Source organism: Labrus bergylta, chromosome 3 (assembly GCF_963930695.1).
Source record: "Labrus bergylta chromosome 3, fLabBer1.1, whole genome shotgun sequence".
Classification (NCBI taxonomy): Eukaryota; Metazoa; Chordata; class Actinopteri; order Labriformes; family Labridae; genus Labrus; species Labrus bergylta.
This window is the reverse complement of record NC_089197.1, coordinates 3,874,260-3,901,722: the sequence shown is the minus strand read 5'-3', so window position 1 is coordinate 3,901,722 and position 27,463 is coordinate 3,874,260. Positions and strand designations below refer to the sequence as shown.

Sequence of the window (27,463 nt, the reverse complement as noted above, 5' to 3'; positions counted from 1 at the left end):
CCCAGTCAGTGCGGATGTGTAAAAATCTGCAGTTCCTCGACTGTCCACTCGAGGCTTGCTGCAAAAGCCTCAGGGTCACATACACACCCATTCAAAAATTCAGAAATAGACATTTTTTACAGCCTGGTTGAAGTTATAACTCATCTGTTTTGTTTTTATGAAGGCTACAAGTTATGCATAATTAAGGGTGTGGCTTTTCTGATTGACAGGTGGGCACAATTAGCTTCTTTGTCAGGAGGCTTAAGCCCCGCCTCTGCTCCACCTATTATGTTACAATATGGTGAATGCCATTGATGAGATTCAGAAGTTTACTTCACAAACGGTAGGGTGATGTCACTGAGACTACAGCTGTTTTTATTTCAGTCTATGAATGCAACCCCTCAGTTTGACTATGAAAACAATCTTTATGATACTAGTGATGGAGTAATTTGCTGTGCTGGGTGGTTTCTTTCTTTTACATTTTGCTTATTTACCATCTTTTTGTCATTGCAGCAGCAAGATGCACATTTCCCCACACACACTCCCAGACACACACATAAGATATTCAGCCATCGCCTCGCCATTGACCTCCTCAAAACCGTGTATGCAGCATGCAGTGGACGAAGTAGCTACCTAGTAAGGCCATGAAGCAGATACAGATGGCAAAGAGGGAGCTGAAGCTCAAGCCCACGTCGTCTCTGTAGATGGCCAGCGTCGTCTCACAGTGGCGTCCTCTGTAACCCTCCGGGCAGTGGCAGGTGAATTTGGACGGCGACTGTGCCACACAGGTTCCCCGGTGACAAGGACGCGTGGCACAGAGGGTGTAGACGCAGGACTTCTTCGTCCCGTTCACACGGACCATGTGGCCAGGAGGACACCTGAACAAAAAGTGTTTCCCAACAGAGGAGAGAAGAAAACAAAGAGGCGGAAAACGTAAACAAAGAGAATAACAAATCATGTGAGAAATGAAAACAGCTCGATGTGATTGGCTGCAGATTTGATGACGTGCAGGTGTAATAGAGAAAACATATGACATATTTTTGTAGGCCAACCCTGAAGTAGCATCACCAGAATTCTCCTCTGGGATGTTTTCATTGGATTTTGGATCATTGCAGAAAATAATCTCTGTGGTAAACGCACGTTTCTGAAGCGTAGGCGTTTTGTTCAGCAGGATCATCTTCACAGATGAACGCCATTTTTATGATGTTTGAAGAGTTAATGCGGCCGACAGAAGTAAAAAGCTAACGTTACTCTACAAGCTAGCTACACCACGGTCGGATGATTGTGACGTCACTAGCGTTATGCTTCAGACGATCTCCGATAAACTAATCCACGTAGCTTAATAAATAGTTTACTAACATAATATTCACCTTAACCTAAAGATTAAAGCTACAGGAGACATCTCCGACTAGTGAGAGAGTTCCCGCCCTCTGTGTCCGGCGTGATGACCTTTAATGTCCCCGACAACCACTGTAGTCACATTTAGCCGCTTGTTAGCAACCGCCTTTTTAAAGACGAGTAAAAACTTCAAACTTCACAAGTGGAGGTATTACCTAACGTAGTTTATGTGCTCTAACAAAACACCAACATCTCTTCAGCTTGTGTTAACCACAGACCTTATTTCAGGAGTCTAACCACAAACACATTCAAAATCCCCGTTGACTTTTAGATGTTAGACCCCATGGCGCTCAAATGCTAACTTACTTCCGGGTTTTAGGACTCATTCCTGTGGCGCTCTATAATCCCTGTGAGGGAATATAAAAGCATCTGTCAATAAAAGGAGGAAGAGGGGGAATAAAACTGATCATGTTGGAAATGTTTATTACCATTTCCCGCAGCTAAAAAAAAAGTTAATTACTCTCCTTTAATCCGTGATATTGCACGTGTTCACCTCAGTAGAGAATACACTGGAGGAGATGGAAATGCTGACAGAGAAACTGGCAATAACTAGGATGATTTTATGCACAGAGGGGCACATTTTCTGCCTCACTTCAGAAGGCGCCACTATAATTAAAAGCTCATTTGGGCGTAACAGCTCAAACAAACATTTTATGAGCCCATTAGTTCAGACTCACACTCGGCTCTGGGCTGTACATTTTTTGATGACGACAGAGATGAGTTTCGGCCTCCGGTCTATAAGGAGATTTGTTCACGCTTGTAAGTATTGACTCAACTTTACCGTGAAATGGGAACGTTAATTTTAAAACGGTAATGATATTTATCTTTGTGACTATGAAACCAATCAGGACGAGACACTAAAGGGTTAATGTACTGTATCTTCAGACAGACTCCTGCCAAATGAGAAGATGTAAATAAATAGATTTTCTTTATTCTCCATGAAAAGAAAAATCTACTGAAGTGATTATTCCCATTCAGTGGCAGCATGTTGGATGTTGTTGGTGTGTGAGTCTCTCTGAGCCGTCCTCTCCTCTCTCTCCTCTCTTCTTAACAATAATCTCTGCCTCAAATTAAATTCATCTTGAGTTATAAAAATGTTTAGATATTTTACTGCCATGCATAAAGTTGCAGATACATGTAGAACAGTGCATCTGTGCTGGGTGGGGGTTGTTGCTGCTGTATCAATGATGAAATCGTGACACAGACTGTGGATTATAACGCGGTTTAATCGGCCGAGGTCAGACAGTTACAACAGAACACAATTTGTTAACAATCACGAACTGACAAAGTACTGACAAAGTTTCTATGTTAACAGACTTGCTTATATTCTGTTAGAAGGTACATCCTACAAACTCTTGGCTGCTTTGGTACATCTCTGTAAGGCAAGAAAGAAGACATCAGCTTGACTCGTAAATGTCAGACATATACATTTAATTCTTAGCAAACCTTCTCTTACTACAGACAGTTGGCTCCAAACCAAATATAACCCTGAAGCTATGAGATGTTTTACATAGATAAGGTTACAGCTTCAACCTAAGAGAAGAGTTACTGTCAGATGGCACAAAGTTACCAAAATGTATAAATTCATGAAAAATGTGTACTATCCATCTGCAATCAAATAGTATGCACACAAAGAAGGACAAGATCTCAAACATATGTGGCCAACAGCCTAGCGGTTATGTTGTGCACCACATGTGCGGAGGCTTATCACAGCAGCCATGGGTTTGAATCTGACCTCTGCTCCTTGCTGCATGTCACCCCCCTACTCCCGTCTCCCAACGTTTCCTGTCTCTCTTCAGTCGTCCTATCTAAGTCCCTGTGTCCACTTTAAGTTTATTTCTGAGCACCAGCGACTTTTTTTCAATTGTTTTCAATGAGGAGAGAGCGTTCACAGCAGAAAGCGGCCGCCTGGAGAAAAAGCCCAGCAACCAGTGTCTTTTCTCTGAGCGCTCCGCCTTTTTTGTGTGGCAGAACTTTACAAAAGACACATCGGAAGGCAAAGTTTGGTTTGATAAGCTGAATGTGATGAAAGGGATTCTCATTTCTTTTATTGTCTGAGGACTTATTATTTATTAACACTCAGCCTCTCTACAATTTTCCTCGTGCTGTTTTTTAATTAAAGCAACAAGAAGGAACAAAGTGTAAAATGATTTTCCTTCAGAGCTTAACATCAGTAGCAGAATTGATTTAAGGTTTTTACGCTCAGTTCTTAGCTCTTCACCATGCAGACACATTCAAGTCGCTCTCGTTAGAGTCCTGACACAGACTGGCTGTTTGAGTCCAGATCTGTGATTTTATTTCTGTGATGAGGTTCAACACAAGTTGGATAATTTGTCCAAGAAACAAAAGATGGTCTCCTCTAGAAAATACTTTCATTGTAGGAACATTTCTCTCTCTCTCTGTCTTTGAGTTTTGATGTTGACTTTCTTGATTGATTGAGGTAAAAACTCAGACCTAGCTTTTTGAAGCACAACATTTCTAAAGGCAATTAACCGTGGGTGGTATTATTCTAGCCATGACAAAGGCTCAGTGTTCAGTAGTCATTCTGCCTGGTGGGAGTCTGTGTAGGTGTTGAATATGGGAAGTCTGTCAGTCAGCAAGACAGCAGCGCTTCTTGTCCTCTTATCTTTGCCATTAGCAACGAACAGAATCAGTGCTTTGACGAGGAGCATCTTATTACCTGCATGAACGTGCACACACACACGCAGTCATGAGCGACTGCGACGAGTTTGAGAAGAAGGAGGTGAAGATTGATTTTGGTTTAAACCAAACGTAAATAAAAACAGAAGAATGAAGGCAAAGAAAATGCTTCTGATTTCTTTATTATTTTGTCTTTATATTCTCCCTTTACATTCTGTATAACATAACTTACCCTAACCCTAACCCTAACCTACCTTGTGTTGGTAAGACAATATTAATATTATAACAAATCTATTCTGTGAATTAGAAAAATCCAATTTGCAGTGTGTAATTATTTGATTATTAGACTGTTGCCCCTGAACACTGATGATCAAACACTATGCTCTCCTCATTTTCCAAGCTCAGGTCGAGTGGTGAGAAGAGAACAAGGCAGGTAAGCAGGAAGGGCGGGAGCGGAGCTGTTATCTGTGAGTGTGTGTATGTTTGAGGTAGGTTGTTTTTTGTGTGTCGCAGCATCGTAGAGGTTAAAGAAACAACCAGGTGTGAGCAAAATAAGAGCCGTACAAACCGAGAAACGAGGGGCAGAGTGCGAGAACGAGAGCCATTGTACAGAAATAAAGGTTGTTGGATGGATGATGTGGGTGAGTGGATCAGAGGAGTGAAAGGGAATATTAAAAGCGAGAAGGCAGCACTCCCTGAATGGAGGCTGATGTTTTCCAAGGCAGAAAAAATTGCTGAGATTTCTGTATGTGGCTAAGAGCGCCGGGTGTGTTTGATTCGGTCCGTTGCCACAGGAGAGGGTTGTTAGTTTTCAAGCGGTTTTTCAGCGACCACATTTCCCATTTTCCAACTGACAAACAAGCTAGCCCTTGTACATAAAGTCCTACAGCAGTGCATGTGAAATGTTGATCAAGCAAAAGTGCATCCTGACAGGGTCAGAGGGCTATGGGCAAATGTATTATTTTCCACCTTTCCTCATTTGATGCATTTAGCTCAGTCACTGTCTGAGCAGATGGGCTGCACTTCCTTATTCATTGCCTTTTAACAGGCGACATGGCTCTTGCAAAAAACTGCCAGCTCTGGTGAGGTTTTAACTTTGAGAAGTCTCTCTGAGGCCATGTTTGGACTGACAATAACACTGCATCCTCATTCATTATGGATGACACCACAGAGAACAGAGAGCTCTCTGGCTTTTGTGGTAAAATGTCGATCCTGGCTCAACTTTAGCTGCAATTTAGTTCAGAGTTCACCATGAAGATTCTGGTCCTGTTTACCACACAACCTCCAAAGCAGAGGGGAGAGTAATTATTGATACCTGCCTGAGTCATAAGTGCAATAACACAAGATACTTTTGATCTAATGAAAGGATAAGACCTGTGAAGAAACCCCTCGTCCCAATTATGCTCTGCTGATAAGTTACAACACAACCAAAACACTCCTCCCTTAAAGAAGATCTGTTCTGCTGATCCATATTTAAATACATACATATAATGTTATAGTCTTGGATGTCCATACTAAACCTTGGAAACGCTTTTTTTAAACACAATATACGCAGTTGTTGGCGTAATCCCCGAACGTGGTTTCCTGCTGCTCTGAACGAGATGTTACGAGAACTTGGTGAGACTTGACCAGAACCTGACGTCAGGTCTCTCGGAGCAAAGTTGTAGGACACGCCCACCCCGCCTGCTCTTTCAAGGATACACCCACCCGGAAGCTCACTCAGATGTCCCTGCGACTGCAAACCGAGCTGGCCAATCAGAGGAAAGTGGGCACGTGGGGAGGCGGGCCTTAAAGAGACAGTAGCTGAAATTAAGCGTTTCAGGCAGAGGCTGAAATGAGGGATTTTACTGACGCCAGTATGAGATAAATAATGAGATATTTGAGCTACATATCTCACAACGCTACTCAATATGTGTCCCAGACTGACATAATTAATAGTGAGAGTGAGGATAATAGATCTCCTTTGATTGTATAAACTGCCCCCATAATGTCATTATCTTTGAATAATCTTTAAACGTTTTGTATTTTGACCTTGAATGAATAAACAGCATGCAGCCTGCAAAAACATAAATTGGCCTTTTTCTGTTAATGCTGTAAAATGATCCAATTTATTCGTTTAATGTTTTTGAGGTTCATCTAGACACTGTTTCCCTCTAAATCGATGTGACTTTAAACACACAAACATGTGTGCAGTGGCTAGTTAAAATAAATAAATGAAAAAATAAATAAATGTGTGACACCACATGAGGTCCAGTGAGGCTGACTTTGAAGCGGCTCCACAGTACTCGACTGCTCCACAGTGCTCATATCAGTTTACGTGACAGCAGGCCCACGACTCAGCTGCTAAATGAGTTTCCTTGCTCATTTGTTTTTCAAAGAGCGGATATCCATTTCAAAATAAACGGCATGAACACGTAAATTGCGATGACCTTCAAGCAGTTTGGCGGTTTCGAGACTTGCTTGCAGTCACCTCTGGTGTTAATCAAGAAAAGTGAGCAGCCAGGCACAAATAAAAATATGTTAATTGAACTATAGGAACAGATAGTTATCCAGGCAATCAAGTGAGCAGAAAATAAAGAAGACAGAGGTCAGAAAGAGATCATTTTATGAAGATCAAATTTTCTCATCCCAATTTTTTTGTAATTAGTTTCCCTGTAAAGTTTTTGATTGTATTTATCATGCAACATTAGAGGGCAACGAGTTATCCTGAAGCTGGTTGAGTGTTGAATGACAGACGTTGGGACAAAGCTACAAAGACTTAGCTTGAAAAATTATGAAAAATGAGTGCAGTTCTTCAAATGTCCACTTGAGGCAGATTGCAAAAGCCAAGGTATCCCCATTGGGTCCCTTAATAACGTGCTTATTTTAACAGCAGGAATAAACATATTCAAAGCCTGGTTTAAGAAACACATTTGTAGTCAATTGCTTCTTTTAATTGGTGTTCACTGTATGGGGTTGGATTTTTTTATAACTCGTCTGTTTTGATATTTGATTTTAAGACAAATAGTTATTAATATATTTGCAGAATTAGTGGTGCAGATGTGTTGTGACTGTTTGCCAGGCGAATAAAGGCCAGCCTCAGCTCCTCCTCTTTGTCTGTTACAAGTTTGACAGAAAGTTAGATAGAGTCAGTATTTCCAATATAGCGCCAGTCATCAATCACCAATGAATGATGTCACAGTTTTATACAGTCGTTGCAGAACCTTGTCTGATGGCACAGCTGGAGAGATTTGTAAGTGTTTGAGAAGCTCATTAAACATCCTGTCTAAAGCATTGGCTGCAGCCTGGGGAAGAAGATAGAAATGATCAAAACAACAGTCCACACCCCAACTTTGAGACTTTGACTCCCCTCTTTGTGTCATGGAAAAGAGCGGGGACAACAAACTAAAAATAAAGATTCCACTTCTAATTTAGGCTCTGTTTGATTCCTGCTGTATTAAAATGTGTATTATAAGATGTCCTCATTAAGTCAAACAATATGCATTAATGTAAATACATAGAGGCAGTGCTGGTCAGAGTGCTAAAGGGCTTAACATGTGGCTCCAGGAAGTAAAAATCCTGTTCATTTTCTTCAAAACAAATTTGATTATTGGCCACGATGTCATAACTATCCAAGGTCGACTCACCCTGAGTGTGAAACAATGGTTTATGCTCCTGTAGCAGACACTAGTTCTTAAGATATTAACCTCGTTTTAATAAAAAAAACACATGGTTTATTCATGATATCGGGGGAGAAAACTACACTACTCTAAAATGTCAATGGAGGATTTAATTGGGGAAATTTACTTCCAGAACCAGAGCCGCCAAAAAAGTGTGTGGTCACTGTTGAGCTCTATTGAGGCTGAAAATGGGTTTTTGTTCATTTGCTCCAGTCGCACTCGCTTCAGACTTGATCTTTGTTAAAAGTGTTATAAAATCGGCAGACGGTGTGACGATACTGATGATTAATGTGGACATGATTTGTTATTTTATTCAGAACCACATTTTAAATTGCCATCACATTAATATAAACAGCAGCAGGTCTTATTCCATGAACTGGCTGTATGATTTATCTGATGTTTTCAATAATTCAGTTGTTATGTGTTCCTGACGATTGCTCTCAATCATGGCAGCCTGGCCCCCTTTTTTTTCTGGTTGTTGTCAACATCTATTGGATGGTAATTGGCTGCCACATTTCCCTGCTTGCAGCCCAATTTCTCTATGCACAAGACACTTTTTATATTCGACAAAATGGTTGCCATGGAATCGGCAGTCATTCCCCCAGCTTGGGAGCAAATAGAGGCTCAGGCTTATTTTAAATTTATTTTTAATGTTTTACTGTGTTCTCCACTCGGTCAAGGCCAATCCATTTTAAAGCACAGTTTAGTGGTTAAGAACAAAAACTATACCAAGGTCAAAAGTTGAAAAATGACTTCAGAGGTGGACTGAGGGGGTTTAAATAGTGAGTCTTCATGCCTTTGTGTCAAAAATGACAAGTGTGTATGACGCACATGAACTCAACTGTGCACTTTCATCTGATGCGTATTGATTAGTGTGTGTACCTGCACTCGTGTACCCTCCACAGGTCCACGCAGGTGAAGGGGGCGCTACATTGGTTCCTTTTGCAGGAGTCAGACGAGCACCCAGGGGAGAGGCCTTGCATGCTGACCTGGGAAACCCCATCTCGGGGCTGGCTGTCCAGCGGCATGTAGCGACCATTGAGGCGTAAATCCCTCATGCAGCCTGCAGGGAGGAAAGTGGAAAAAGAGTTTAGTGATACAAGAAACACACTGTTATCTACTTTCACTGACACAGATGCAGAATTTAATTAGCCTGAGTTTTACCTCGTGTACCTGGTGAGCAAATCAACCACATGTCCCCGCTAGATTACTGGCTCCATTTCTATACCACATAAATCCATCCTGGTTTTTTAAGACTCAGACTGCTCGGGCATAATCAGTGGTTTCTACGGATATTATATCAAACTTCTTGTGTAAAATATTTTACACGGAGTTTCTTGTTGTAAGGTTTTATCTCTTGCAGGGTCTTAAAATGCAATTCAAGCACAAGAGGAAGCTCTCACAATGCTGACAGCCTGATTTGCATACATGTTGGATACTGTATAATGTGCTCCCCGGTGCAATCATAGCTGGAGCTGTTTACACATGTCACTGCTTCCTTGGTTTACATGCCTGAGACACTTAACAAAAAGGAGTAAACATGTCTGAAAGGCTGTTTGCAGAAGTGCAGAAAATAGGAAGCAAACAAGTTATTTATCCAAAGACATAATTCTAATAGAGGGGTTTGTGTTTGCTGGGAGAAAGACCAGGTGTGACGATTTGTCTCTGCCTTTCTTAGGTATTGTAGCAGACAGGGTGCAGACTTCATGCTTGTATTAGGGAGTGGATGTGGCAAAGCAGACGAGAGAGAGATGATGCTGCAAACTGTACAGTTATTGTGAGGTTAGGAGTCTCAAGAATGCCCAAGATTGGTGCTCGTGGATACCAAGAGAGGGTGGATTGTAATTTTTGCTAAAAGTGCAGCTGTAGGATCCTCACAGTGTTCAGTAACACTTAATGCGTCTGATTCTGAAGACTGGCCTTCAACACCTCTCTGCCACCAAATAACCTAAACAGGTGATACACGTATAAATCCCCCCTTAACCTCTCCTCATTAACATTCAGATTTTTTCTTTTGTTTTGTGCTTTGGGACATTGGACTGGTTTATCAGTTGATGATGAACTCGAAGTTATGGAACTTTTTTTTTTCCAATGGAATCTGTTTCTTTTGTCCTGAACTTACAAATGAAAATGGGTGAAGACAAACGAAGCTTGCTTTACTTTCCTTTTGTGGGAGGATTTAGCTTTTAATTAGGGCCTCAATTGTCTAACTTTTGCCCTGATATTTTGAATGACGGACTAAGCTGTCTGTCTGGCAGCCATTTTTGATAAACCTTATAAATGTCAGCATTCAGTTATGCTACAGTAGGCCATCATTTCAGTTACTTTTTATGACAACCTTTACTACTCACATGAACAACTACTGATGCAGGATCTTGGGGTTGTGCTTAAAGCAGACTGAACGCTCAGATTATTAATCAGACGGGTTATTAACAACCCTTTAGGGGAACTATAATTATCAGAAAAGAGAAAACAAAGGGGAAAACTTAAAATTGTCTTCAGCTCTGCCCAGGTGAAGCTACTGATCACCTGACGAGGTGCACCTGGCATCAGTGCTTACAATGCCAGTGCTGGCTTCAGGAAGAGAGGCTTTTGGAGTTGGGACTGCTGTACCCGTCATGCAGGGATTGTCTGTTGTGTTTTGTTATATAAGTTTCTCTGTTGATCTTTGTTATCTTTCAGTTTGCGTGATGATAATAAATCCATTTGTTTTGACTTTGTTAAGGTGTATTAGTGTGTTTTATTGGGTCAATTTGTGGATTGTTGTTAGCCCCATGGGCCACCTTACGGTGGGGCGTAACAAATGGGTGACTTGGTAAAAAAAGAAAATAGTAGGGGACCCAGAACAGAACCCTGAGGAACCTTGGTTTAACATTAACACACTGATACTCTCCAGGTTACCCTATAGGGGCAGACTTTGAAGACGGATTGGAACAAGGACAGCTGATTTTTGAGGTTAAGCATAGCAGCCAGTTACAAGGTATAGTTGGACTGATGTTGCTAGGAAGGAGCTCAGTGACCAAAGACTGCGAAAGGTGAGAGGAGATGGGGTTGAAAGGTACGGTTAATGGGGGTCAAATCCAAATAGGATAGTAACCAAAGTTCAAGTTGAAGATGAGGAAGATAAGAGAAGGTTGTAAAGTTGGATGATGGATTTTTTTTAATTGTAAAATAGAGATTTTAGTCGCAGATAAAGAGACAGAGAATGACTCAAGAATAGACTGATAAGAAAGCACATCCATTAAGTGCCTGGATTTACAACATTTTCAGCTGCCTTTAGCTCTGTTAGCATGCAATGAGTCATACAACCAACGACCTGGAAGGGTTAATAGAGCCTGTTGAGAGGTGAAAGAACAAGGTCAAAAGAGAAGGATATATACAGATGGGGATATCTGAAGCAACTTTAGAAGCCATGGATACGATTGAGAGAGATGGTGAAGGCTGCAGCAGTTAAGGTTAACATAATCAGTATGAAAAAAGGAGGTTTGAGTGATTGACAGAAATGGGAAGAACATTATTGAAAAAGAGGACTTACAGGCAAGGCTAGCAGAAGAACATATCCTTTTTGAAGGAAGAAAAAAATAATTTGAAAGAGGATGGATGCAGGCTATTATAATTGACACCCCGCTTTGCTCGCTGGTCTGGTTGTGTGGGTGAAAGTTTGCTAAGGCTAGAACTACAGGGCTAGAAGTGATCTGTGTGTGATCCAAGTCGAAGTTGGAGCAACAAAGTTCAGAGCATGCAGGGAGGCACAGCCAGACATGAGCTGCTGTAGGAAGCAGACTGCAATCCCACAGGCCAACGGTGATAAGGTATTTCATTGTGTGGAGCCGGTGGGGTAGGTAAGTGCAGAGGTGACAGTGATGTCGAGAGTAACTGTGTGGCCTTTAGAATCTGAGAGAGGATTGTTGTCTAGGAATGGAAATTACACATACAAGTTTAGAGGAAGCAGGTTAAAACGCCTTCTAACACCGTGTCCTAACACCACACAAGTGTTATATGTCGCATTGCGCATGATCGCACGCTGGCTGTTCACACTGCATCTGTTAACTATAGAATTCTTGTGCTGTGTGAATTTCAGTTTCCCCTTGCAAACAATATGACATCAAGTGTTTTTGTATTGTAGATGAACAAACTGAAATCTCGTGCTTTGGATTTAGAAGCTGTTGACTCAAATCACAACACAGAGACTCGTCAATAAACGGCTTGAGATGAGCCGATAAAAAAATTTATCCAGGTGTTTTTGACACAAGTCAAAGCACATGTCAATCACGGATGTGGATACTATTTATGCACCGTTATCTCCCCTTTGTACAACAAGCTTACAGCAATCACAAAGCTGTGAAGTTGTGTAAATGTATGCAAGATAAAATAGAGGGCTCAAGAGTGCACCCTACGTCATGCTACCAAACCGAGAGGAGGATGGTGTGATATCTTCTTACTGCCTGCACTCAGTGACAGTGCTGCCCTGTCACATGGAAAAAAAACATCTAAAATCAAACAAACGATCAACATGCCTTTACATGTCAGTCCTTTCAGTCAAAGCAGAGTACCTAGACTTTGTTTATCAGACTCTGAGGTAATGCTTAAAGTGGTTTCTAAAACTCATTTTGTGTAACTCAGTGTTGCTAGTGCGTTAATAAAGAGCAACAGAGGCAATACACTCCAGAGGCGCACATATATTTATCGTGTTTATTTTTTCATGGCTTAATTGCTTACTTAGTGTAGTCAGTTTTGTATTTAATCCCCCACTCTGTCCCTTTTGAAAATACATTAATAAAATCAAACGCAAACACACCCAAGTGCACACACATTAACACACGCACAAACACACCGAGTACACTTCTCCCTGCCACAATCCATCACGTCTACCTCTTCTGAAGGAAAATGCTTTTAAAGTCCATTTAATAAACATGCACAGTCATTTACCGCCTGAGGCACAGCTGTCTACACCTCTAACTGTCCAACTCCAGGGAGCGCTCTCTCCTTCTCTTTAACCCACGTATGTACATAGTTCAGACCTCTTTTTCTCTGTTATCATATAGTACCCCTCCTTCTTTTACTTCAATGCATTCTCACCAGACCGTCTTTCTCTGCCTGAATCTTTGTTTTAGCCAACATTTTGGGGTCACACAGACGCTACAGTCAAACTTTTCTGTCTGCCTTGTAGACGGGTTACGAGACAACCCAAAAATAAAACTGTACATGACTCTTTCCCAAACTTTACAAAGCAAAGACAGTCTATTTTGTTTTGTAGGCCGACCCAGAGAACAATCCCTCCGTTAGCGTAGGACTGTGTCTGACTGCTCTATACACTGATCAGCCATGGTTCATTATCAATTACAGTCCAATAGTTATCTTCAACAACTCCAATGTAGACTTAGGATAAAGAGATCTTTTGTTAAAAATGATATCAACATTCTGTCGGCCCGGCGTGTCCTGTGACCATACGTATAAATTACAGATGCATTTTTTATTACCTCACTTCATCAGAGAGCCAAACAACTTCCTCTCTTACAGTTGTCACTGTGTTCTCTTTCTCTCTACTCGATGTTGTTTCTCTTTTCTTTGCAGTTATTATCGTCGGATCAATCTTCGCTATGCAACAGAGAATCCATGTTGATGCTAAGCTAACGAGCAAAGCTTCTCAAAACAGAAAATAAATACAGACTCTTTTACTCATTTTAAAAAATCCGCCCATGTTCATGTCATACGTACCAGTATCTCTCACACACATTTGCAAAAGCAGTACGACAGTCAGGCACACACACACACACACACAGTCCCATACCTCCCAGACCATCTATACACTAAGCCGTGGAGACGTCCATCATCCCAGTTAACGATCAAGATGCATTTGAGTGAATAAGCCATTAAAGCGTCACTTCAATCATTCACTGACATGTTAAATGTCAGAAATTCTCCTCTGAACCAGGCTTGTTTGAATAGATAAAAAACATCTATTTCTGGTCGCACTTCTCAGGAAGAATACTTCTTACGCTGTCTCATAAGTGTACAGCCTGAAGGACACCAACCTTTTCACTTTATGACACATCGCATTATCTTTGTCTCCCACAGGTTACAGACAGTGTTACTGTGTTATGTCACCACTTTGACACCGTTTGATCCAGCAGTGTACCACTGAGAAGTTCAGGAGGATACACGCTGCTGTTGGTTATCACCTTCATGAGTTCCCTGCAGAAAGTGTTTGACCCTTTCAGTTGTCAACACATTTATCGACCTGTGATGAAGACTAGAAGTGAATAAATAACAAAATGATTTGGTACTTGTGTTTTTATCTTTTCATAAAGCTTCTATCAAGTGAGAACTGTGATGAAATCCTCCGCCATGTCCTTGTGTCTTTGAGAGAAACTCATTTAAATCCATTTAACCCTTTTTAACACTGTCAAGACTCACGATGGTAAAAGAAAGACATTTCTAGGAAAAAAGTAAAAAGAGGTTAGAGAATAACTGGCAGGTTCATGTTTTATTTTTTAAATTTAAACAAAAACCTTTTAGATATGGCTGTTGACAAGGCCAAAAACTTGATTTTGTACGTTTTACAAAACATAAGGGCTTAGATTCAAAGGAACAAGTTTCTGTTTTCATCGAAGCAGCTGAATAGACTTTTTGTTTCTTTGTACATCACGTCAACTCAGGGTCACATGGGGGTTTCGGTGTCTCTGACCTTAACTTGACTCTTACAGTAGAAAGTGTATCAGAAAACTGTTCTCTATTTCCTCCTCTTCGTCTGTCTCTCCCGCTCTTTCTGTCTCTGCGTCAGAGTCAGATATAGTCAAAGTTTAATGTTCAAGTGCAATTGTGCAAGGAGGGAGACGAGGACCAGGAGAGCACAAAGCAGACTGCACAAGTCCCGTTGCTGTCCCCTCTTATCGACATAGACTGTGGTCCAGAAAGAAACATGGAGGTTTTTGTAAGAGGTGTCAGCACCTGGTTAAGGGATTGGGCAAACATTGTTGTGATTTTCTCTGTGCTAGGTGGGAAGAAAATGTTCTCATTGTATTTTTAACAAGTTGTCCTTCAGCCTCCAGCTCCTGCAGCTGCTCTCATGCAGACTTTCTGAACATTGACAGCTGCATAGAGCTCGGCGTTCTGTCCATAGAACATCCAACTCACAAAAACCTGTCCTTAGGACCTTTGAAAGGGCTTCATGAAAATAATTTACAGATTCAAAAGAAGCAATAAAAAAAGCTTGCAATTGACTTGAGCTCGTGCAGCGCTTTTCTCGTCTTCGGACTACTCAAAGCACTTTTACCTTGTGTACACATTCACACACTGATGGCGATGGCTGCTATGTAGTGTTAACTAATCCCATTCATACTCATTCATACACTGGAGAAAAAGAGGATTTTCTGGCACAAACTTCACCAACTAACAAGGTGCATGAAGAGTGAAAGACTTAGAAGAAGTCAAAATGCTCCAGTAACAGTTGTAGTAAGAAGATCAACTTTATTAACAATTTAGACCGACGCGTTTCGGCTCGTGGCGTTCATCAGGGTCAGACGCTATCGTCTTTATGAACACCTACGACCTTAATGATAGTATTAATGACGATAGCGATGATGATGACGATGGTTTTGTTTGATAATGATATTTAGGACGGTTTTGATGCTGGTTAAAGCTCTTAAGATCAGCTGTTGATGTCGTGCTCTGCCACTGGTCACTTCCTGTCAGCACCTGTGTGTCAGATCGGACTTAAAGCTGTTTGTTTGCACTTACTGACTCTCGATCCTTGCTTGTGTTGTTCTTACTCTCTGATGTACATTTGGATAAAAGCGTCTGCTAAACGAATTGTAGGATTTTAGAATCGAACCCCAGACCTTTCGACCATCTCTTAAATCAGAAATCAAATCAAGTCTTCTAGTGTGTCCCCCGTTCTAGTTTAATTAACCCAAAGCTTATGACAGCCGATTGCAGGTTTAATTCTGAGTAAATTACACCTCATCACTTACCCTGAAAGCTCTTGTTGACTCCAGACGGGAAGCTGTTTCCCAGCATCACGACAGTCGGGTCAATGATGATTTCTCTGCTGCGGCCTCTCATTCCCGTGACCTCCCTCTGCCCTCCGCCGCCGTCCAGCCGCAGCGTCAGCTCGTTGTCATGCCGATCCAGCAACACCTCGTGCCATTCACCGTTGTCGAGGCGATAAGCAGGCAGGGTCAGGTTGTAGTCCCCGTCGCCAAGGTTGAAGAAAACACAGAGGAGGCCCTGGAAGACCTTCAGTGAGAAAAGAGACCGTTTCAGTGTGATGTTTGTTCAGTTTCACTTCAAGTTTTCTAGTCTGGAAAAACTAAATGTGTGACAAATATTAATTAAATCATCGCATATCGAGACATTTTCAGAGTATAACGCACGTTCAACCGCACAAAGAAAGTGTTTAATCCATTAATCATCACGGACAACATTAGCTTATTGAGCTTAATTGAAATGCACTGGACTAACACGTAATGTTAGGGCTCGACATTAACACGAACCACCAGAAGAGCAGCGAGCCTTTTTAATAAATTACCATGATGTCTCATTTGGATCTTTGCCAGGGAACGCATTAGTATTCAAAGTTTGCTGTTGGGAGCGTTTGTCGAAGCAGCAACAGTCTTGCTTTTCTTTACAGTTCACTTTATTTTTTTTTTTAAATTCTATTAAACAAGGTACGACGCCTGAACAGGGAAGATTATTTCCTTTTCAAAGGTTTATAACTGGAGCTGACAGCTGAAGAAAACTTTTCCTTCTTGGTGTCATTTATTATTAGCACTTGCCAAAAATGTCGGACAAATTACCCCGGCTTCCTTTCTGTTGACGTCTTTTAATGGCAGCAAGCTTGTCTTGAAGAGTTTGTGTCTTTATTCAATCATGTTGTAAAGATGATGAACTAACTTCACAGCCGTGTTCAGTTATGATAACCCACTGCAGGTTTCTAGATAAATATATAGCAGTCAAAATACAAGTCTCTTGAAATGTATAATAAAACTCATCAGAATTTTGTGACAGCAGCTCAAGCATCGGCCACCCCATGGAGTCCATGCGCCAAAGTATTTAAGTAAGTCTCATTTCCATGTTATTCATTTTAATAAATCATTTTCTGAATTCACTTGTCTCTCCTGATTGAACTTAAGTTTGTCAAAGCCACCGGAGAAAAATGAAAAGTTATGATCCATCTGGGAGTAAAAAAGAAAGCAAGACACTGGATCATCAAAAGAGAAGGATAATATACCCCCTCCAACCGCTGATAGAGTAACTATTATTTATAAACCAAAGGGGGTGAATGTTGGTTGGAGGGTCCTCTCTACACCCCTGCTTGTGCAGCAATCAAGGTAGAGCCACGTATGCTTTTCCAAGGAAGTTGTAAACTCAGCTCTCCTTACTGGTTTAGTCACTCGGCTACCCATCGGCAGTCATAGGCAGATCACCGCATGGGCAGAGTGGGCGTGTGCCCCGGGCCCGGCAAGAGCCCAGGGCCTTAGCAAAAGAGAGTCTTAGCCTTCAGATATATCTTTCACTTTGGTTTTCTTAGCGCTGTTGATTGTGTAAGGGCGACTATTGAAAAGCTGAGACACAAAACGTCACAGACTGCTTCAGTAAACGGACAAAATGTTTTTAATTTGCTGAGGGCCTTGAGCCTGATTGCAGCACCCTCTTACTTCCTGCACCATGAATTCTTAAATACTCTACTGTATTCGCCTCAAACAGATAACACTTTGGCATTTAATTGCCCGCTGTCCTCCAGTCGAATGGGGCTTCATAGTATTCACGCTGATGATTGTTTTCAGAATTGAAATCTGAAACTTTCTAACTCTTCAAAAGCTAACACAACTCTGACCTGTTTTATTAGCATTATCTCCAAACCAACCTGTGGACTGTTTTCATTGAGGGCTATTACCCCCCCCCCCATAAAAAAAAAAAAAAATCAGTCAATCAATCATCCAGTGAACCAATAAATAGTTTCAGTGTTTTTAGATGCAAAAACCGAATGACATCCTCGGTTGAGGGGGAGAAATCTGTTGGACTGACCCGAGTCCAAGTCTCTTGTTTTCAAGCTAATTGGGACAGCAGAAAGAAAAGGTTTTACTTGGTTGGTAAAATGCTGGATCAATAGACCAATTTAGCCACTTGGCCATTAAGCCAGATAAACTCCCTGGAGGTTAGCAAACAGGGAAACTAAGAAAACCAGTTGTTGACAACATACACTTCTACTGTTTTAAGTTCTCAACCTCCAGACCACACCTTCATTCATCCTTCTATTTTACATATATATTAACACAAGCACTTTGGGGACAGCTCATTGTAATTTGTGCTATCGACATCGGCTTAAAATATATTCTAAATAAGACCGTGTGGTGGGAAAGCTGATATTTTCAACTTGGGATTTGTTGACTTGCACACACATGCCCCGCTGTCAGTGCTTCTGAGACACACACACACACACACACACAGTAGAGGCATGCTGCTGAAGGACATCTTGTTGAGGAAAAGTGTGTTGTAAGAAGTGACGTGGGGACACCAAGAAAAAAAGAAAGAGAAAGGTGACAATGAGGGAGAGAAAAAAAGAATCAGTCATCTCATGTTTAGACAACAAGCTGTTTTCTCTCCGTCCTCAGATCTTGTGACAAAAACTGTTCCATTTTAGGATTGGCTGTGATGCCAACCCGCATGTCTATCATATAGTGATTGAGTGTATGTGTGTGTGTGTGTGTGAATGACAGAGAGTAAGGGGGCGAGAGAGAGAGAGGGGGATAATAAGTCCAAAGGCCGTTTTAAGAAGGATATAGGGTGGTGTGGGGGTCTTCCTCATTTCAATTTCAAAACCGTTTCCTCCAAGTGTCCCACTGAGCATAATTTTCTTCCCTCCATCTCCCTCTGCCACCGCTGCCACGTAAACAGAGGAACGAGATGAGACGGGCAGACTCAGAGAGAGAGAGAGAGAGAGAGAGAGAGGGAGAGAGAGAGGGATGTGAGGAGGAAGAAAAAGTGGGCGGCTAAAAATTATGCCAACCACTCCTCCTCGATGTATAAAGACAACAAAAAAAAAAAAGTTTTTCAGTCATGAACTTTGTCAAAAAAAGACAAAGACAGCGTCACGTGTCACCTCTCACTGCAGCTCTTCCTCAATGCTCCTCTCTTCTTTTCTTTCTTTCATTTCCACCACGTCGAGCCCTTCTCTGAATCCAGCTTTCCATCTGCCAGCCCTCAGTTTGCTTCTCAAAGCAGCCTGTTAAAGTGCTGGACAGCTCCAAGGTTGCGTAGTCGGAGAAGCATGGCTCATTTCAAGGCTCTGTGATGAAGTATTAATTATATTTAGAATCCACTGGGGCAGCGCTTTTTAACCAGGCGCTCTCACAGCCACCTGATTTTACCCCCAATTAAAGTTGAACGGAGCAGAGCAATTTGGCTGCTGCTCCGGCTCCCTCGGTGCCGTGCAGAGTCAAAGTGTTCAATGGCGTGTGTGTCTTTGCAGGGGCGTGTAGGTGTGTGTGTGTGTGACTCCATTTTAGAGTAAACAGTCCCACTGCTGGGACGGTTTCTGTTCCCCCAGATGCTTCCTGTGACAGACTGCCTGCGATGCTGCTGCCTTTTTGGAAGTGCAGGCATGTGCAGATGATGTGTTAATCTCACCCTTCTTCTCTTGATGAAATAATGACGTGCAAATGGAGATTATGCGCTCATTTAAGAGTCTCGTGCATTTTTCCTTCACCTTAAATCATACCGGGAAATTAGAAGAAACCACGCTCATTAGGAGAAATACCCTGCTTCACATTTACACATAGAATACTTTCTCATCCCTTGTGGTCTACAAATATACAGACTATTGATTTCTTCATAAGAAAGAATATGCACCGCTGAACAAACAGCCCTGCTTTCTTAGCAGCCTAAAGGCAAATGAGTGTAATTTATGTGAAATACTTTGTATGTACTGTATGAACACACAAAGGTCGAGCATTGCATCTTGTAACTGAGATTCTTAATCTCAATGAGTTTCTCCTGGTTTAATACATTTAAAATAAAGTAAAAACCGCCAAAAAAAGGATTTATTTTACATATTACAAATACATTTAAAAATCATCGTTGTTAGACGAGCAGTTCAACGCTGCTTGCTGCCTTCAATGCGACATGTTACAAAGCCTGACTTCATATTTTCTCTCGTCTTAAATAGTGCAAAAGGGATTTTTTTTAAACAGGAATGTTCTAGCGAGCCAAAGCGGATCATAAGGCTTCCATCAGATATGGTAATATGGATTATGCCATTGCACTGCAAGGAGAAAAACCTCCTCTGGGTCTGCTACTACCCTCCAAATCATTGGCATTGAAAGAGGGACACCTAAACCTTGAGGGTCCAATTTGATGAACCAGCTCTTTAGAAGGGAAGCATATGGATTTATGAAGTGAACCACATGAACCACACGTGTCGTCCCAACCACCACCCGACGCCCAGCCTCCACCATCGGACTGCGTCGTCCAACAACCACCGCCGTCCTCATTCATGCACGGCGTGCTCCGACCTCCACCTCAGCGAAAAGGAAGTGTGGACAACAGGAATGCAAAGGAGAAATCCTTCCTGCATATCATCCCATATGCTCTTTGGTAAAGCATCTCAAGATAACACTTGTTATGAATTGGTGCCAAACAAATAAAGATTGATTGACTCAATGAAGCACAGAGTTTGAGCAGTTTTTTTTGTGACTAAATATTCTATCTTGTTTCTTTCTACAGGTGATGTGGACCCATCAGGAGAGTTGAGTCACTTGGTTCCCTCACACTGCCCCCTTCCCGTTTGGCTGGAAAGGGACAGCGTCAGTATTGAGTTAACATTTAGCTGTGTGTACGAGGTGATGGCTTCTGATTGAGACCTCAAGATTTGACCTTATATTCTGGTTCTATGGATGTGCAGACGCCACAGGTCGTCCGGTAAGAACCTGGGATGACAGTAACGAGTCCAGTCCGACACAAACTCTCTCTTTGAGATGCCACTCATCTACTGAAGATTAGTTTTATGTTCAGTGTGTGTGTGTTAGTGTAATAAGCATCCACAGAACAGAGGGGAGAGTGGGGTGCAGTCATCTTCTCCGCTGTGATGCTTCACTGACGTGGAGTTTGATTGACAGGACAGATAAGGGGTCAGAGGTCAGTGATGGGTCCAGAAGAGGGGGCGTTGTTGATGCATATGGGCTGCTTAAGTGAATATGGAGTGATGACATGAGGGCGTCTTCACTGATAACTGCGGAAAGCGGGTGACCTTCTGCACAAGCTTATTATATTCAGTCAGCCACAGTGGAGAGGACCTCGGTCACTACATTGAAGTGACATGGTTAGTACTTGTTATTCTTGTATGTCCTCCGTCTCTGTAAAAGTACTATCTGATTCACTGTGTGGATGAATGATGTTGTATTGATGCACGCTTAGTTTTCTTTTGAGGCTGTGACCAGGAATAATGTGGATTGTGATGATAGGTTATGTGACCGTTTGTATTGAATACACCTGAATGCCCTGTGATTATGCTGGGGGAACCTGAAGGTGAAACGTGTTGTTCGCTCGTAATAAAGTTACAGAAAAGTAATTTTCAGTGCATCTCGGATTATTTATCTTTTTTTCATTGCATGTTCCTGCAACCGAGCAGCACCTGAGACATAACCTGCAAACTGCTAATAAACTGACAGAGAGCTGGAGTGACATAAATGATTAACATTATCACTGATAGAAAACAATTCATTTCTGTAGTTTAATTACTTGAAAGAGCAACAATCCCCGTGAGCTCAAAGTTTGCAGTGGATGTTTCTGTGTTCAATGTTTCCTTCATCAGAAACCTTTCAAGGAAAACTCAAGCCGCTGAGGTCACCAATTCAAAGATCTTTAAGTCCACATGTTTTGAATCTTCAGTAGCCGCAGTTTCCCCAAAACTTGTTGGTAAAAAGTTTTGAGAAGGTGACCCTCTATCGACTGTGCACTCTCATTATTCTGCTTAAATCCTAATTTGTTGCTACTCTGTGTATCCTAACTGTTTAATGCTTTTCATTATGCTGTGTACATTTTTATCGGCTGGTGATTTATCACTGAAGGTTGCTACTCGAATGTAGGTCAGTCACACGGAGGAAGCCCAGGGCCAGAAAATAATGCATCAATGTCCTCCGAGAACGTATAAAAGACTCTATAGATACTCTATACTTCTTCTCTGTTTGCACTTTGCACCATCTCAGTTTTTTTCCCTTTGCATGTGGCACTTAAGTCAATCGTTACATCCATCCATCCATCCATTATCTATACCGCTTTTTCTGTTCAGGGTTGCAGGAGGCTGGAGCCGATCCCAGCTGTCACTGGGCGGGCACGTCTTGGACAGAACGTCAGTCAATCACAGGGCGGACATATAGAGACAGACAACCAGCCACACTCACACAGCTCACAACAGTTAACTTAACGAGCATGTCTTTGGACTGTGGGAGGATGTCAGAGTACCTGGAGAGAACCCATGTATGCACAGGGAGAACATGCAAACTCCGCACAGAGAGGCGCCTGTCAGACGAGGATTCAAACCAGGAACCTCCTCGCTGTGAGGGGACAGCACTAACTACCGCACCATCATGCAGTCCCTAAACCATCACAATTTGCATATACTCAATCACTGTTTACACTTTGAGGAACATTGCAAATCTCTCAAAGTAAGAAATGAATAAAGTCGAACAAGGACATATGATTTCAGCCTCAAATTAAGTTGTATTCTGATGCTTCAACATGCACTCACTCACTCACTCCAAACACCGTCTCCACTAAATATTATAATCAAATGGTGGAGTAATATTCTCCACTGTGTAAAATCCGCAGGAGAGGAAACAGATTCCAGATAACATCACGGCCAAGACGCATTTCTTCAGTTATTTCTTTAAACTGAGACCAACGATCCAAGCTGAGTTCATATCAAAGAGTATGAGTATATATTTAAGCTCAAAATAATATGGTGTTATGGCTCACAGTTTTCTTGTCATCACATTCATGATTACATAAATATTACAACACATCATGAATCTGAGATACAGAAGGACACTTTTAAAAAGCCTTTGGTTTGAACCAATGATCAACCCTTTTCAGACTGCTTTTTTTGGTTAAACTAAGCTCCTCCTTCATCCAGTCTTTGTACATATTGAGTCTGTGATGGCCTAACATTTGGTGTCCCAGTCTGTGAATTCACATTGTGTTTTGGCGTTGAGAAAGCACGGCACAGCATGAGCTCCACATACACACACACACAGTCAGACATGCACACACACACAGCGCTGCGCTCCTCGGATATGGCTCCACTGAAATGATCTCACTCTTTACATCTCTACCTCTGAAGACAGAGGTACCCCCCCCCCGCCCCCCCCATTACAACCTCAGCAACATTAAGATCCAAGGCGAGACTTCACAGGGGCGTAAACGGCGTCTCCTCCGCCACTGTTGTTGACAAAGCTGAAATCATAAGTCCCGCCCCGTCTTGATTCTGATTGGTCGGTGAGGGAGAAGTGTGGCAGTTTTCAACTGAGTGCTGTGTGAGCGCTGCGACAAAAAAAACAACACTTTTAAGACGGTCTTTAAAGATGCCTTGAATATGCTGAACTAAAGAGCGGCCTTCATCCTGAGCACGGCTTACAAAACAGAAAAATGCAACATCTTTCAGTAACGCTGTCGTTGGAATGCGAGTCACACACACAAACGGCAGAAACAAAGAGCGCCTCACATTGTGAGTCTGCAGCCAGTCAAGAGTAACGCATACTAATTCCTGCTTCTGATTAAAAGCAAACAGAACTATTAAAGTGAAAAACATAACCCTCGAAGGCAAAATGGATATTTTTCTATCAGAGGACGTCTCGGAGGTTCAGTGATTCAGTGGGGGGGCTTTATGAGATAACACACATTCTCATGCTGTCTTCACCTAGGAATAACTGCACTGTTTATATTGGATAAATGATGTGAACCCTCTGCCCATGTGGCTGCGCTGCTGCTATGTGACATTTAGGAGGAAATGTAGCAATGGGTGAAAAAGGAGGGGGAGACAGATGGGTGTCAGGCAGGGATCAGAGGAGAGGTTGTACTGTAACTGCAGCGGTGGTTTGGATAACCATCATCGTTTTAGACGGTGATGTTTGATCAATACCTGTGGTCGCAGCGAGGGGGCGGGAAACAGCAGGAGAGAAAGGACTGAGAAGGTATCGCCTGATCTCAGGGAGTAAGTCAGCCATGGAGAGAATGAGAAAACAAAAAACTGTACAAAAAATAAAAACCAGCAGAGGGAGGGTGCAAAAAACTAAAATGAGAGAGAGCTATTCAAGTGTGAGAGAGCAACCCGAGGAAAAGACCAGTGAGAGAATGCAAGTCTGAATGGCTAAAACAAAAAACATAATTAATGCATTCAATCCCTGCAGAGGACTCTCATCCTGAATCTCAATTATTTTACGTTTACTACACACCGTATAAAATCAGCTTTTAGAAAGTGACAGCTGCCAAATGAACAGCTGAATACTCATTTAAATCAAGCTAATTGTAACGACTGTGAGCCGTCATTTGAAATATTGGCTGTGTTGTTTTCCTTGTTTGTAAATAGGTGTGCCAGTCTGAGGATCTGATTGGCCGATCAATTTCCGGCTCCTATCAATGGTACGCTGCGGAGAGGTCTTTCAACAACAAAGTAGTCAATGAGCATCTTTAACTCGAGGTACATAGGCTGTAATATAAATGCACAGGAAAACAATATTACAAGTCTTACAGCTCGGTAAAGACAAGTGGCAATTAAAACACAATTTTGGAGTGCAGTCCAAATCGTTTTTCTTGTTTTATTTTTTTTCTGGATTAAGCACCTAGTTGTTTTACATTGAAAGGGAGTTGAGCGTGCTTTCTCCATCATGATGCCCACATTTTGGCGCCATTAACCCACTCAGTGCATTCTTTCCCTGCTCAGTGTAAAGGAGCTGTCAATGAGATGTGTCGATTTTATATGAAATAAATGTCGTAGCCCAACTTATAGAGGGAATCAGAACTGACGTAAGAAAGACATATAAACTTGTTTTTTACTCTTCAGGTGAAACTTGTTTCGTCTATGTCAGGTGGCCTGCTGAGTGTTGTAAGAGAGGTTTTTGTTAACAGGGGATGAATAACACTTGTTGAAGTAGTCAGTAGCTTGGTTTTGAGGACCGAGCGGGCCCTTGTAATGCAGGCAGTCAACCACTTGAATAGAAAAGTGCACATTAAAAGGCTTGATGTTGAGATGCTGCTTCCTGGTCGCAGTCTAATTGTTAATACAGAAAAATAAGGAGTATTAGAGTTTCTCTCTCTCTCTCAGAGCATTTAAAGGAGATCTGTGATTCTCACTCTCACCGTTATTGATGTCAGTCTGGGATACCTATATAAATTTAGTAGCGTTATGAGATGTGTAGCTCAAAAAAACCTCATTATTTATCTCATACTGGCGTCAGTAAAATCCCTCATTTCAGCCTCTGACTGAAACGCTTCATTTCAGCTGCTGTCTCTTTAAGCCCCCCCCCCTCTATTTTGATGGATCATCAAAATAGATCTCCTTTAAAAAAGTATTATCAAGTGTTTGTCCTACATTGTCTCACTGCTCCTTTTATGGAGACATACAGACGGTGCAGTATCATTTCTAATCAACCATGCCAGCTGTCATCACTTTGGCAGGACTAAAAAGGAAAAAAAAGACTTCTGTTATTTTTCAGAAAAGGAAGAGCAGAGGAAACATTTTCACTCAATTTAAGATGCTTCAATTTGGACTGGATCTGTTTTTTGAACAGAAACCAAAGAAAATGAGGCAGCTCGATTTCACACAATCTTTCATCCCACACACACACACACACACACACACACACACACACACACACACACACACACACACACACACACACACACACACACACACACACACACACACACACACACACACACGTATCAGTCCTACCTCCAGTCGAATGTATTCGCTCTGCTCCTTTGAGATCATGTTCAGGATGGTGCTGCTGTGTTTGCGGGTTCGAACCAGGACTTGAACCCATGTCCTCCGGGCCGACAGCGGGGACGCCAACTGGAAATGCACGTGACTGTGGCCGTCGAAGGAATACTCTGGGACCTCTGACGATGGTACACACAAAAAAAAAACCACACACACACACACACACACACACACAACTGTTAGATAGAGCTATAATTAAAAATAAACAAAACAAATGACTTTATACAATTTAAAGGTGCTTCACTTAAGGGGAAAGTGACCTCAGGTAACTTCAACTAAACCTAAAACCTCCCTCCTATATGCAGAGAGCTGTGCAGCAGGACACAATATTCAAAACACACAAAATAGAATATGTATGTGTGGTTTAGTCCGGGTTATGCTCGGTTCTTCTTTCTTAGACCCATGTTCCCTGAAGTGGATTTTGTGCATGCAAGGCAGAGCAAACAGAACACACCTAAGATGTTTTCAAAAGCCATTCTTCCATCTCGTCGCATATGCAAGGTACATTTCCTCCCATCTTTTTCCTGCAACATCTCCTTCCTCTTTGTCTCCTTTCCATGTTACTTCGATAGCGTTGAGTGGTTCATAAGATCCTCTCCTTGGAGGCGATATTAAATCCCACATTTCCTTTTTTATTTGTTCTAAGCACGCAATATGAGGCTGATCAACCATGTCTCCTCGGTACTCTGTTGTCTGCTCACCGTGCTTATCAAGGCCACAGAGCTGTTTGTGCAGAATGTGTGTGAAATTAAATATCTGTTTTCATATCAGTTTAACATGAATTGCTCTTTTCCAAAATGAGGATATTGTTGTTGTTACATACATGAGAAATGTCTGAATATTTCCCTCTAAGTCAGTATCTTCTCTGTTTATCTCTTATCCTCCCCACAATGTGAGCTCCGCAAAAACATGTGTGTGAAGTTTCTTGTTCTAAATCCACTCTGATCCTGTATTTGATCATATCTATAAACCCCTCTATTTCAGCCCTGATCAGAACATGCTGTTTTTGTGTCTGTAGCTTTAAATATGTAAATGAGCTGTGTCTGACCACGCCCCCCTCTCTGCAAGGGCTTGGGTGTACTTGGTGCTTTCTCGCTCCATGTCCTATTGTTTACGGTGAGAAGTCAGACTCAGAGGGCAGAACAAACACCTAGCTGTGGGAGTGTCACCCACCTGGGGGAGGGGCTACTTCCCTTTGTGATGTCATGAAGGAAAAATCTCTAAAGGCCTGTTTGAGCACACATTTTCTGAAAATTGGGGCAGGCAGAAGACAGAGAGGATGGACTTTTCTCATCATGAGGGGGAGGGGGGAGATGTTGATTAGCTGGGGACACATTATAACCCAACACAGCTTTATAAAAATGTGGTAAAGTGTCACGTAATATGTGACTTTAAGTAGCTGTGACTCATTACATTCAGTTCATTAAGTTACCTCATGAGCTAATTAGCAGGCTATCCTTCTCGCTGACGGAGGTGAGATGTCTGTATAAAACTCAACACACAGACATGACAACAACTCTCCTCTGATTATCTCCTTTCAGTAAGGATGGAACGACAGATGGCTGATTTCCCCCATTTATAAATCTTTCTTATTATAGCTGTAGTTCTAGCTTTATTAAGCCTTTAACCAGAAAACAAGGCAAGATTTATTTTTTAGCCTTTGATGACTTTATTGAGAGAAAGGACAGCGGATGGAGTCAGAAATCTGTGAGAGAGAGAGAGAGAGAGAGAGAGAGAGAGAGAGAGAGAGTGGGGAATGACATGCAGGAAAGGAGCCACAGGTTGGACT

The 27,463-nt window shown here is 41.9% G+C and overlaps 1 protein-coding gene across 1 annotated transcript in view; it reads right to left on the bottom strand.

Moving 5' to 3' along the window:
- si:ch211-186j3.6 (neural-cadherin) overlaps positions 1–27,463 on the bottom strand; it is a 296,332-nt gene that overhangs the window by 22,571 nt on the left and 246,298 nt on the right. The window contains exons 32-35 of the mRNA XM_065952497.1: positions 25,627–25,793; positions 15,650–15,914; positions 8,559–8,739; positions 613–857 (exon numbers count right to left, since the gene is read on the bottom strand). Of these exons, the coding sequence (XP_065808569.1) occupies positions 613–857; positions 8,559–8,739; positions 15,650–15,914; positions 25,627–25,793 (858 nt within the window). The remainder of the gene's footprint in view (positions 1–612; positions 858–8,558; positions 8,740–15,649; positions 15,915–25,626; positions 25,794–27,463) is intronic.